Source organism: Boleophthalmus pectinirostris, unplaced genomic scaffold, assembly GCF_026225935.1.
Source record: "Boleophthalmus pectinirostris isolate CB_2022bp ecotype Guang Dong unplaced genomic scaffold, ASM2622593v1 HiC_scaffold_4, whole genome shotgun sequence".
NCBI classification, from domain to species: Eukaryota; Metazoa; Chordata; class Actinopteri; order Gobiiformes; family Gobiidae; genus Boleophthalmus; species Boleophthalmus pectinirostris.
This window is the reverse complement of record NW_026571353.1, coordinates 22,683,157-22,695,745: the sequence shown is the minus strand read 5'-3', so window position 1 is coordinate 22,695,745 and position 12,589 is coordinate 22,683,157. Positions and strand designations below refer to the sequence as shown.

The following is a 12,589-nucleotide window of genomic DNA, read 5'->3' as shown; positions in this document are numbered from 1 at the left end:
CATCCGCATTAGGCGCACTGTTCTAGCCTTTACTTCCAATCGTTTGCTGTTAAGATCTGTGTTATACTAAAAAAAAACACCAGGGGGTGCTAAAGGTCAGTTATTGAATTTACCAAATCGAAAAAATATATGATAAAAAACATGGATCTATTAAAAATAAGAAAAAAGCAGACACCACATATATTTAGCAAATAAAATTAGGTGGCAATAGCGTTGATGTGATACCAAAATGTATAAAATAAACAAGTAAAAACTAATTTATGCTTCCATTGTTGATCTTATTCAGTATCCCGTCCTTCATACATCCGCAGGTCCTGGATAAAACGTCCAAGAGCGAGACGGACAGAGTAAAGGGAACAGGGGCATTTGGCTCCATGCGTGAGCTCAGAATCAAAAGCTGTGCCTTGGATCATGGCTCGTCATCAAGAGCCGCTTGTTTTCAACGCTTCCGATCCCGTCCATCCTTGGCTGGGATTTCAGACTGCAGCTATTGCCCAGGGCAGCCTTTTTTTTTTGGAAGGATATACATATCTACATGCATAGACTTCTTCTCACCACAAGCCGATCTGCCCGGACATCAGGAGAATGAAAGTAGGGCCTTATCTAGCGATAAATAGATGCACCTAAAATAGTTGAAAAATAGCAACAAAAAACATCATTACAGAAATAAATATGAAAATTGTATTTTTTAATGATATTGCATTAACAATACACATTTTACAGAATGCACAAACAAATATATTTTTTCTTGTTTTTACAAATTATATACATTTTTTCAAAATTTTTACAGTTTCTACTGGTACAACCATTCATAAAGTTTCATATATTACCATGCATTTACGCCCCCTACTTTACTATAGTATTACAATACTATAATGTCACATACATCTAACACTCTTACAGATATTGAAACATTACCAAAGGTAAAGAGTAAATGTAGCTATTTGTTAGTTGTCATTTACTTTATCTCAAACCTCAAAAAATTCCCTTGTGCTTTGTTTTCACTTGGAATGTGCCAGGGTTGGACACAAACAAAAAGCATCTTAGAGATAGACGTGTTGCATTTAAGCTGCCAAGATATTGCCTTTTTAAATGATATGCATAACGTCAAAAATCAGTCAACTTAAAAAATACAGGCACTTGATGACGTTCACATGCCACCTGTCTTTTCCATAGCACTGCTCACAGACCTTCAAAGCATTAGCCTTTTAAAACTTGCATTACAATTTAGGATGAGACATACATAGCTACTAGAATTGCCACATTATTTTCTGCATTTCAAAAAAGAAGTAAGAAAGAATGATCCTTCTCCATCACTTCCTGGAGAACCACATGGACTCTCTTCTCCACTGCTCATATCCTCATAGGAGTCCTCACTACAAAGAAATGCACAAAAGTATGAATATGTGCACAGCAAGGACATTGCTGTTATGGGCCAGTAAAATTATTAAGGATCTACTTAAAACAGTAGGTGCTGTATAATAAGAGGGCTCTAAGTTATCTCACTGTATTTTGTATGTATGTTCAACGACCGTACAGACGTTTAACAACAATACAATATATATATGTATTTTCACCTTTCAATTTCATCCCAGCTTCCCTCAGGGATGGTTGGCAGGATGGGGACTCTGAAGTAATTGGCCTGAAGATTTTGAGCAGTTCTCCTCGAAACAATCCACACCAGCTTTCTATGGTCGGGCTTGACACACTCACTTGAGCAGTATGCAGCCATGCAGCTGGCCACCAGCTCTTTCCAGTGCAAAAGCAAGCTGTCACTTATCTATGGTGTACAAAAAACATGTAACTTTTACAATGACATTCATAAACTTGAAATGTAACACACATTTATCAACAAGAATTATGTATGTACGTAGACAATGTATGCTTTGTTAGTATGCATTTTGATAATAAACAAATCAAGTGACATAAATGTGAAATAATTTAAAGCATGACACATAACGGTTTTGTCTTATAACAGAAATATATTTTTTCCCCAATCTGGAATGCAACTGGGATTTATTGCAATATACACGCTAGAAAATGTGTGTTATACCTTGAGGTTTCTTTGGAGTTGCTGCACAATCTTGGACAAGGTCATAAACTTAAGTGTTTCGATTTCATGGGCAATAAGGGCAAGTGCCAGCACAGATGGCTTTCAGAGCAAAGAAATAAAGAAAAGATCAGAAACGATCAGACCAGCAATTGAACTGTATGATGAAATCAGTGCCTACTTTTGCTTTTGAGAAAACCAGGCGACATAAACAGGCTTTCAGTTGGGCTTCCAATCTCACAATGCTTGGCATCTCCTCTCTAAAAAAAACATAAGAAATTCTATTGTGATGCCTTATAAAACAGAGTGATTTATAATGCAAGTGTAAGTGGTACTCACCTTGGGGAAATCATGGACATAAAGGCTCTATAATAAAGGTGTAGAAATGTTAAGGCCGTCACAGCTTTTGGCTCCACACTCAACTTCTCAGAGATGATCTTCTCCATACGACCAAGATCTGACACAGTGAACTTGCTTTGGCTGATCCGGATGAGTTCATGAGTAGGTGAAATATTGTCCTCTTCCTCTACCATTTTAGCTGCAATGTGTAGACAGCAAACTCCAATGCAGGGCAAGTGTTTGGGCTGCACCTGTCAATATAACACATTAGTGATACATTGACATCACAAGACTCAAGCACTGACAAGGTAACCAGAATGAGTGTGCTACTATACAACATAGAGAACTCCTACCTTCATAATAGTAAGAAATCTGTCCAGCAAACTAACAGACTGAACGAACGTCTGTGTGCTATAGCCAAAGAAACTGGTCAGGCTCCATAGATCTTCCACTCTAGTGTCTCTGGATTTTGCTGAGACACCATTATGATCCTGAAATTGGAACAATATTAATAAAATGGCATAATTAAAATACAATACATACAGTGACAAACTGGAAAAGCAACTCAAAATTGCAAAAGTAGATCCTTGGGTTACCTCTGTGAGTGACTCCATCAGCTTGAGGCCAGATTCCCTGGGAAGAAAGTTGGTCTCTTTGGCACAACATGACTTCAGCTCCTTCAAGAGTGAAGTATCGATGCCTTGGAAATCCCTCATTCTACAAAAAATAATGTTTTACTTGTTATTATCTGCACCAAAATGCAAAGTATATGTAAGCTGTAGCTAAATAAATACATCTAAATAGATACCAGGGTTCCAAACCACACCCCCTCGCACTGAGGGGTGTGGTATCTGAAAATTACTACTACTACTGCTACTACCATTATCCTCCCAAAAGAGGAACGTTTCTATACATGTTAGGATAATTGCGTTATAAATATATACAATGCATGTATAACATCGACTATATCAACTATCGTTTATATAGTCTCTTTAAATGTAGAATGCAAAACATAAATAACGAGAAACAAATGTAGGTCATTCTTCTATAAGAGCTTAAAAGGAAGTAAAAGCAAATATTTTGCGATAAAATAAGTGATCCATCCTAAAGTAAATATAATCTAATGCATAATAGTTGGTGGATTGGATTAAACATTTTAATCCAATGTCGCTATATTTTACGTTCGTTTCGGTTTTGCTCGACATCACTTTTTCACCCAGATTATCGGTCGTATGATCGTCGCCTACCTTGTCCAAAGGCTGGTGGTAGGGGGAAGCCGTAAGAAACAATGCAGCTTCGTACGCTTCATACATGTCGAAGGTCCATTTTATCTCTGGGGTTCGAAAAATTTGCTTCGAAGACGCGTCTTCTCTTACGGTCCCCGGATTCACTGCTCAAAACAGCCTAGGATACGCCCCGCCTACAGTTTTTCACAAACAAATGCATATTTTCTAAAACTACGTTTCCCATCATGCACCCCTTCTTGGCGTACGTGCATTACGTCGTTGTAAAAATAGAAAAAGGGCGGTAACCTTAAAGTTTGTTCATATAAAATGTGTTGTCTTGATTATTGTATTGGCAACTTTGAATATCCTTTTTTTTTTTTTTATTTGACAAAGTTGTTGACAAATGTCTAGCTCGTCATCCATGGATTCACGCTAAATTTGGATTCCGTTGTCATGGTAATCAACCCGTAGTCAACCAACCTACCGTTTAACGCTAGCTATTAACATTCAACATTAGCCACTCAGTTTATGTTGTTAGCAGTTTAGGATGTTAGTTTAGGATGTTAAAATCGCACTTATATTAGTTAAGTCACTGAAGTGACTTAACTAATATAGTCAAATTAAACAACCGGGCGCTTGTTATATGCCCTTATGGATAAATTATTAGAACAACCAGTTGAAACGGTAACTTTTGGTAAGAAAATGACAACATTATGTTAATTTAACATTTGTAAATCTCACAAATCGCCTAATGTTACGTTAATGTTTGTTTAAATAGGTTACCAATGTCCAGATTGTACGAGCAACCAAAGCTCTAAATCCAGTTTGACACTAAACCAAATAAGGTAGCGTTAACACTAATGTTCAGTTTATTATGTTAGTACATAGGTGTGCGCTGTATAAAAGCCATGATTGCAAACTTTTATATGTTATCAGTTTGGAGCTGGACAGGTGTACAAAAGAATCACAACGACTTCAAGAGGTCGTGGAAAATGCCACCGAATGGAGTTTGGGTGCCCATATTAGCGGCTTGTTTAATGTTGGTAAGTGAAGAAACACTGACAATTATTTTATGACATATCCAGTGGCGCAGTCTGCATTATAGCCATGGTTGCAGGTAGTGGTCTTGGAGAATTAGCCCACAACAAACCTTTTACAACAGACCCCAACCAACAGATAAAAGCCCCAGGATCATTAAAGTTCTCTGAATTATCTGAATATTCTGAGTTTGAAAATGAAATGAATGGATGCATTCAGCAGCTGGAAATCTTCGAAATTAATGAGGTGTGTGTTTAGTTATGATAAAGCTTCCCATCTTGTTATTATTAAACATAATCAGTTCAATGTGTTGTCTATGGTTGTCTTACATGCATATGAATTATGAAGCCATCTGGACAACAAGATACTTTTAGAGAGCCACTTGCTGATATGCTTACAGAACTCCAGAAAGTCCAAATGAACAAAAATCTGTCAGAATTTAGGTGAATTATTTATTTATTTTATTTTAAAACACAGCTTTTTTTTTTTTTTTTTTTTTTAACCTGCAGATGTTTAATTTTTAGATTGAAGGACTCAGAGAACCATGTTGAAGAAATGGAAAAGATGTTGCACCTTCTGGAGGAAGTTCAAATTGCAAAATTGTGTGGAGACCAAATGCTGCAAAAGACTGAAGAGGAAGTTCTTAAACTTAACAGGAAAATAGCGACACTGGAGAAGATGTTACCTGAGCACCATACACAGTGTTCTCTTGAGGAACATTGGAGGCACTACAGTAACTATGCTGATGATGAATCTCTGAGGCTATTCCATCCACCTGCTCCTCAGAATAATTTTAATAAGGAAGAAGAACAACCAGATACAAATAAATTGGTTAGAAATCCTCAAAGATATGTTGATAGTAGTAGTAGTAGTAGTAGTAGTAGTAGTACAGGATCAGTTTTGTAAGATATTCCCTTTTCATCTTTCTGATAGCCTAGACATCAAGAATGTGTGGGGGTGAATAATGAAGAATGGTAATGGCTACATTTTGTATTTTGATTTGTAAACCCATTTTAATCTTTTTAAATGTGATATATTGGAAAATGCTCATTAACTTGTGTGTGTTAACAGTGTGGTGGCGCTGATGGATTACATTAGCCAGGAGATGGCAGTGTTGTCTGACAAACTAAGTTCCTCTACAAGCAGTAGTGCCAGTTGTTTAGCTGTTAAGCTGCAGCTTTTGAAGTGAGTAGACAGGCCGCCTTACTTAAAAGTTTACAAAGATTTCTTACATTTGAAATATTCTTTTTACATCTTAAGGAAACTTGTAGAAAAACAATTACTATATGATGCTCAGGTCTTTGAACTCAGAAAAACTCTGTCTGATCATGAAAAGAGGGTAATATTAACATTTTGCCTGCAGCCAGAGACTACTTTGTCTAAAATTGTGTGTTGTCTGATTTTAGTTTAATTTTCTAGAGGAACACCTTACTTGTCTTCAAGCCAATCTTTTGAATGCTCAAGGAGGAAAGATAAAATTAGTCAAGCAGCCACACAAGCCCAAGAATTCCTTAAAGGAAAAGAAGGTATTTCATACATTGATGTCAATACTATGTTTTCATTTACCATCACAATACAAGCATTTTAAAATAAGGGGATTATCCTGTTTATTTGATATCTACTGTAGAAAAAAATACTTAAAGAATGATTAAAGAGCAATATTCAGTTTTTGCTGCTTCCAGACATGTTCTGAGCATCTGCAGTTTGGGTATCAACAGGACATGGATGTCCTAAAAGGACGACTCACCGTGGCACTGGAGCAGCTTCAGAGAGCTGAGGAAGAGAAGACCTGTCTGCAGGCTTTGTTGGAGAACAGGGCTCAAGAAGAAAGTAAATCTCAAGAACTCTTGGCAAACAAAAAGGTGGAACTGAAGCTCAAGCAGCAAGAATCTGAGCAGGTAATGTACTGTCTGAATAGCCTGGCAACCAGACTGGAATCTGGAGCGTTTCTTCCTCATTCAGTTTTTTTCTACTGATGGGAACAATAGGTGTGGAGTAACAAATCAGACAACATTGCCCTAAGGGGCTACAAAAACACAAACAATGTGTTTATTCATTCTCAGTTTCTATTACAATATATAAATAAATCTTTATCTGGGCATATTTAACCGGACAGAAATGATCAAACTCACTGAGACCCTTTGTTGTATCATGACTGTTCTCTTATTTAAAAGTCATATTACACAAAATGTATTCTTGAGGGTTAAACTATGTAATAATGTTGCTAACTTATCAAAAACATATCTGAAGTTGTATTTTGTTTCATTCACAAATGTTTGAGTAATCTGGCATTATTGGTCTGTCTACATCTCCAAAGCTCCAAATGCTCTGTTCCACATTGTCATGAATCAGTTGTTTTCAAGTTAGCATCTACCTTTTACCTTTAGGTCAAGAGAAATGGGCAATTCCAGGGCTGAAAAAATGATTCAGTTGCATGGAGTTTAAAAACACAGTGTATCATTTCCAATATTGCCAATTGACATCACTAGGTGAAACAATATGTTTTCCGTTTGAGAGGAGAACTCAGCATAAATATGAAGCATTTGTTTGTTAAACATGTGTGAATGAAACAAAATACAACTTCGGCATGTTTGTGGTGAGGAAACAATACTATAATGGAGATCAGAAAATAGGTTAATATTGGCACGTAAATCTGACCCCAACTAACTTTATTTGTATATTATAGAGATGTTTTGCTTTTTCATTTATCAGTTAGTTTATCAGGTTGTGTCCCATGAAGCTTAATCTTGATGGAATATTTTCAGGGGGGAAAAAAATTATTAATTTATTAAAAACACTAAATATACATGTTTGCTCAATTTTAGTTGATCACTATTTCAGTTTTTTGTTTTTTTTTGTTTTTTGAGGTTTTTGAGCCATTCATCTGTATTTTGTGGTCCAGTTTTGGGGGATATAGTTGCAGATTGGTTGTAACTTGATGCTTTCCCAGGTTGTGGAATGCGTCCTGTTCATTTCTGATAGTTAAGGTTAAAACGGTGACTGCCATATGGAAAGTTAATACTAAAAGGTTGAAAGACCTCAAATGGCTTATGCTTTTTTTGGTTTTGACTGTTCTTCTGAAGGTAAAACAAGTGTCATGCAATTTATAAGCTGTGCGTGATTTTCCTCTTATACTGTTCAATATTATTTGCCACAGCACATGACCTCAATCACTGAGGCTAGAGACCAGTGTCAGAAGCTGCATAAAGACAAAGAGGCCTTAATGATTAAGCTGCAAAACTACGAAAAAATAAATGAAACCCTTAGGTTCCAGCTCAAACACAATATTCAGCAGGCAGTACAGTGTTGTGGCACTTCCAAAAACCTCCATCAGGAAATCCTTCTCCTCACTGACCAGATAAATGACCTCAAAGTGGACATTCTGCAACTCCAGGTGAGTGCATCAAAAACGCCTAAAATTAAGACTATATAAATTCATAGAATGAGTTCCTGTTTTACACTTTTTGCCTTTTTAGAAGTTTACTGTATGATACAAATTTTACATTTATTCTGCCACAACAAAACCTGAACATTCTAAAACTTGTGTTGCTTTTAATGCATTTTAATATTTTAATAGGCTGACTTAGAGCATTACAAGTCAAACCTGGCTGCTGTTGAACATGAGATGTGCAAACTGCAGGCCTCTGAAGCTGAGCATGGGCGGCGTGTCCAAGAGGAGATTCTGGCCAAACAGCAGCTCAGTATCAAGCTGGAGAAGCAAGGCACGCAGTTACTCAGCCTTACTGGTGAGTTAGGCAGATGTCAGTTATATATCATGTTGTATATACCGTTATAAAATATTCTTTCTTGCCATTTCACTTGTTTCTTTTTTGAAAATTTTCCATGTTGTATTAAAGCAACAATCATCAATGTCTGCTGTGTTTACTTTGTCCACCCAGCGCTACTTGGGTTGTATGTGTTGGCCTGTAGGTTAATGTGTGCTACTCTCTGTGGAAATAATGCTTCTGTTTATCTGGGCACACTTTCAGAGGAACATAAGGAGCTACAGCTGCTCTACAGCTGTATGAACAAGGAGAAGGAGGGTGTGGTCCTGCAGCTCCAGAGCCATCTGAAAAATGTCCAGACAGAACTGGACCAGGCCAGGAGCACTTTGAGGACACTTGAACAAAAAGACAACCAAGGTAGATAAATAGTATAATAATTAAGTAAATGTCTAATACATCTTCTTTGGTTCTTTGTTGTACAGGCGATTATAAAGATAACAGTGAATTACTTCTTAAGCACCATATACAGAGATATATCCCAAGTTATTTTGATGATGAAAGAGTTGGATAACGTGAAATCGCGATATGATTTCCCAAAGCTATTTAATTTCCCTTGAGGATGACATGTTCATTTGTCTCTCTAAGGTACTTTATTCTATGATGGTACACTGGTTTTATGTCTTATAGGACTCCAAATGGCCCAGAGCATGCAGAAGAAGATCACTGATAGAAGAAAACAGATTGACTTTCTCCAAAGCAGGATCCAAAATCTAGAGCAAACAAAGGAGAAACTTTGTCAGGTGACAAATATGAAAGATTATAAGTAGTCTATCTCTGGTTTAGATAGAAAGTAAAAGGAGTGTTTATTGTATTTATTATTCTACTATTCTGAAGGAGAAGCTACATCAAAACTTCAAAAACAAGCGCCTGTTTCAGGAACTTGCACTGGTTAAAACAGAGAAGAAACACCTTGTCAAGGAGCTAGAGGCTGTAAAATCAAGAGACCAATATTTAAGGAAGAGAATAAGTGAGCTTGAAGCAGTACTTCACAAGGTATGTGTATGAGTGTTGATTGCTGTGAACTACTATTGTCTCTATCACTTTCTGCTATAGCTGCATATTTTTTATTCTTAAAAGATATATGAGAGCTTTGCAGGCTGTCAGGAATGTATCCAGCTCCAGGAGTATTATCACCTTAAGTTAAAGCATACCCTGGGCCTCAAGGTATCACTTGCTCCAATCTGCTTTTCTTCTTCTTAAATCATCATTATCCTAACACTTTTATTTCTATACATGGACAAAGTCCAAATTTATGCAATTCACTATATGTAAGTCTAACTGAAGCTATACAATTTTTTTTTTTTTAGTTCCATACACAAAACTTAACCCACATGTGACTTGTTGTGTTAAGTGTGTGTAGAAGATGAGAGAAGAGAGAGTACAAGAAGTTAAACGTACGTTACTGTATTTTGTTTGAACACAGCAGGACAGTCCGTTCTTAGATGTTGGGTCTCTACTATTCAAAGAGCAGCATGAAGTAAAGAAGCATCGACCACACACTGTTAATATCACTGATGCCAACAGTGTCTGTAGGAGGGGGTCAACTCCAAAGAGGGTGCAAAGTACTGCATGGTATGTCTGCTTCGATTCTCACATATTGGAAGAGTTAGCTTTGTTCAGACCCTAGCTAAGGTCACTTGGGAAAGACATGTAATTTAAATAATAAAATAAGCAGCAAATCATTTAAGTGGCGAGGGTTTAGAGTTGACTCTCTAGACTTCTAGAAAGCATTACTGTTGATTGACAAAAAACGTGTGCTTATTTGTGATTTTTTATTCTTTTTGTACAGTTTCACTGACAAAACTGACAAAGTACTTGGTGGCACCCAGCTGGAAAGAAAAGCCAGTAGGAGGTAAGAAAGAGAGAGAAAACTTTGTGTAATGTTTGTTTGAGACACCTTTGTGAACAATTAGGAAAGGCCATCATGTTTTTGGTGTCAGTGTTATTACTAGAAAAAAATACAATGGAAAAGTGGTGAGGAGCTTGACTCCACTGAGGCCTTCTCCACTTAAAATAATGTCTAAAACTTAATCTATTTTCGTTGCATGAATGTAATTATTGTTTTATTTTTTTCTGTGCATAAAATGTTTTCAGTGAATCACACCATCTGAAGGCCTTTAAGCTAAAGGAAACTGTACACCACAATCAATTTATTCAAGGTAAGGTTTATTCTTATTCAATTGACAACTTGAATTTTTGGTCAATCCATTTTAGTGACCATAGCTTTTAATTTGTTTCAGAGCCTCTTACATCAACTCCTTCAGCAACTATGGCCAGTCTACAGCTGGTCGGCCGCAGGTCACCTGTACACACGCTGCTCACCTCTAACCCAAACAGTTAACTCTTGGTAGTATAGCTTCATATCGTGCACTGGATAGAACATTTTTCTAATTAGTGCATAGTTTCATATTTTATAACCTTTCACAACATTTACGCAATATTGCCCTATTGATTTAATATAGATATTAGATAATGATGTATTATTGCAATTTGCCAATGTAATTTCATTACTTATTTCTTTTCTTTTTCCATATATGCAAAAGGAAGATGAGATGTTGCATTTTGTGGATTATTGTCCTTTGGGGATGTATCCAGGCACAAAACTGAGAGAACTTTGTCAAAAACCTATAAAAATATTAAATAAAATATATAAATATTTAAACAAATATGATATTAAATATATTTTGTTTTTATCTGTCTTACCTCTGCTGACATATAGTCCTTGTATTGTTGGTATCGGGCCAAAGGCTGTCTGAGTTCTTCCTCCACAGCTGCAACATATTCTCTTCGCCTCTGTTTCTGGATCATTTGTCTGGAGAAGCATGCCTGTTTTATGGAGATGGCCTGTTTAGGCATTTGAATGGAGGTTTTTGGATTGGTATTAAATATAACAGGGGAAATGCCACCATGAGCCCAGGATGGAGCTGAAGAGCTGTCATCTTTGGTCTTGTACCAGCTGAGTGAAGGAAACTTTGATGGTTTTAAGTACTTTGTCTGAAACCTCTCCCTGTACCTGCAATATTGCAGAAAATAAGAATCTTCAGGTGCACTATGTAACTTTTCTGGTAAAGGGGCTGCCAACAGCTTGTCTCCATGGAGATGTTATTGGGTTGCTTATATTATTCCACAGTATGGCATTAAACTTCTATCTTCGTCTATCTATCTTCATGGAGACAAGCAAGAGACGCCACCATGCCAAGCTTGGCAGATCTGTGGAAAAGGAACCCCACTCACTATAAGAATGCTTTTTTTCTCTCTTTTCTCACACGCTAAAGGTATTTTAGCAATAAAAACACCTTTTAATTGAATAAATACAAGATAAATTATTTTAATGCTATACTGAACATTACAGGCGAAGTAATCACATCTCCAATGCTATAATTTTTATATAAATGATTTTCTTTGTGACAAGTATAAACCTTAAAAAATATATACATATGCATATGCGCACACACACACACACCTACATTTTTAACTGTGACATAGGTTAAGGTTGGATGTATTTTTGAAAAGGAATGGGATCCAGTTGCTTTCAACAAGGACATAAATATACACACACCATGTCATGGTAAAGCATGGTGTAGCTAAACTTAGCTGACTCCAGAATGTACTATATGAAGTAACAACACTGATGGTCATGTAGCCTACTTTTTACAGCAGTCAGATTGGGTAATTCCTAATTTAACTTAATGCAGTCTAGATAGGCCTATTTGAAAGTTCTAAAAGTACAAAAACTTAATATTTTCAAATATGGAAATAAATTTACCATGGAAATGAAGCCTGATTTTGCCCTGTTTCCATTACTTGTCTCATCTCCTTCGGTTCTTTTCTGTTAGGTTACTATGACAACAGCAAAACAACAACAGTAGTGATTTGGAGAAGGCTCTATAACACACAACTATGTTTTAATCTAACATAGGCTAAACTCATATTTACTAACATGTGAACAGACAGCTTTATAGAAATGAGGTGAAGCTTGATTACCTTATCTGCCTGGATTACTAATTTTAATTTTAATTAATTTAATAAGCATATTTTTAAGTGGGCTACTGAACATTGTTAAGAAGAATATCACTAGCACAAAGACAAGAAAATCTATGTTTTAAATAGTAGAATTACATAAAGTCACAGAGAATGAGGGCTGTCACTGC

The 12,589-nt window shown here is 36.4% G+C and overlaps 2 protein-coding genes across 15 annotated transcripts; one reads left to right on the top strand and one right to left on the bottom strand.

The window, feature by feature from the left end:
* Positions 1-667: 667 nt before the first annotated feature.
* On the bottom strand, positions 668-3,807 carry LOC110153384 (cyclin-G2). 2 transcript variants are annotated; one of them, XM_020917277.2, is made up of 8 exons: positions 3,637-3,805; positions 2,986-3,106; positions 2,743-2,880; positions 2,390-2,640; positions 2,232-2,310; positions 2,054-2,152; positions 1,578-1,780; positions 668-1,376 (listed from the first exon to the last, which is right to left on the bottom strand). In XM_020917277.2, exons 1-8 carry the CDS (start codon positions 3,696-3,698, stop codon positions 1,265-1,267), a joined length of 1,065 nt encoding a protein of 354 aa, XP_020772936.1. In that variant the 5' UTR covers positions 3,699-3,805; the 3' UTR covers positions 668-1,264. The 2 variants fall into 2 exon arrangements, with proteins under 2 accessions (XP_020772936.1, XP_020772931.1); XM_020917272.2 differs by having other exon boundaries at positions 2,743-3,106; positions 3,637-3,807.
* A 99-nt stretch (positions 3,808-3,906) lies between these two features.
* Positions 3,907-11,104, top strand: LOC110153068 (coiled-coil domain-containing protein 158). 13 transcript variants are annotated; one of them, XM_055161627.1, is made up of 22 exons: positions 3,907-4,309; positions 4,394-4,460; positions 4,552-4,658; positions 4,733-4,899; positions 5,002-5,096; positions 5,178-5,484; positions 5,587-5,627; positions 5,725-5,838; positions 5,914-5,992; positions 6,060-6,179; positions 6,336-6,551; positions 7,811-8,047; positions 8,231-8,399; positions 8,643-8,795; positions 9,066-9,178; positions 9,273-9,431; positions 9,516-9,602; positions 9,862-10,010; positions 10,228-10,290; positions 10,533-10,597; positions 10,679-10,785; positions 10,982-11,104. In XM_055161627.1, exons 1-21 carry the CDS (start codon positions 4,267-4,269, stop codon positions 10,777-10,779), a joined length of 2,652 nt encoding a protein of 883 aa, XP_055017602.1. In that variant the 5' UTR covers positions 3,907-4,266; the 3' UTR covers positions 10,780-10,785; positions 10,982-11,104. The 13 variants fall into 13 exon arrangements, with proteins under 13 accessions (XP_055017602.1, XP_055017604.1, XP_055017603.1 ...); XM_055161629.1 differs by having other exon boundaries at positions 6,372-6,551; positions 10,679-11,104; XM_055161628.1 differs by having other exon boundaries at positions 6,357-6,551; positions 10,679-11,104.
* The last annotated feature ends 1,485 nt before the right edge of the window (positions 11,105-12,589 follow it).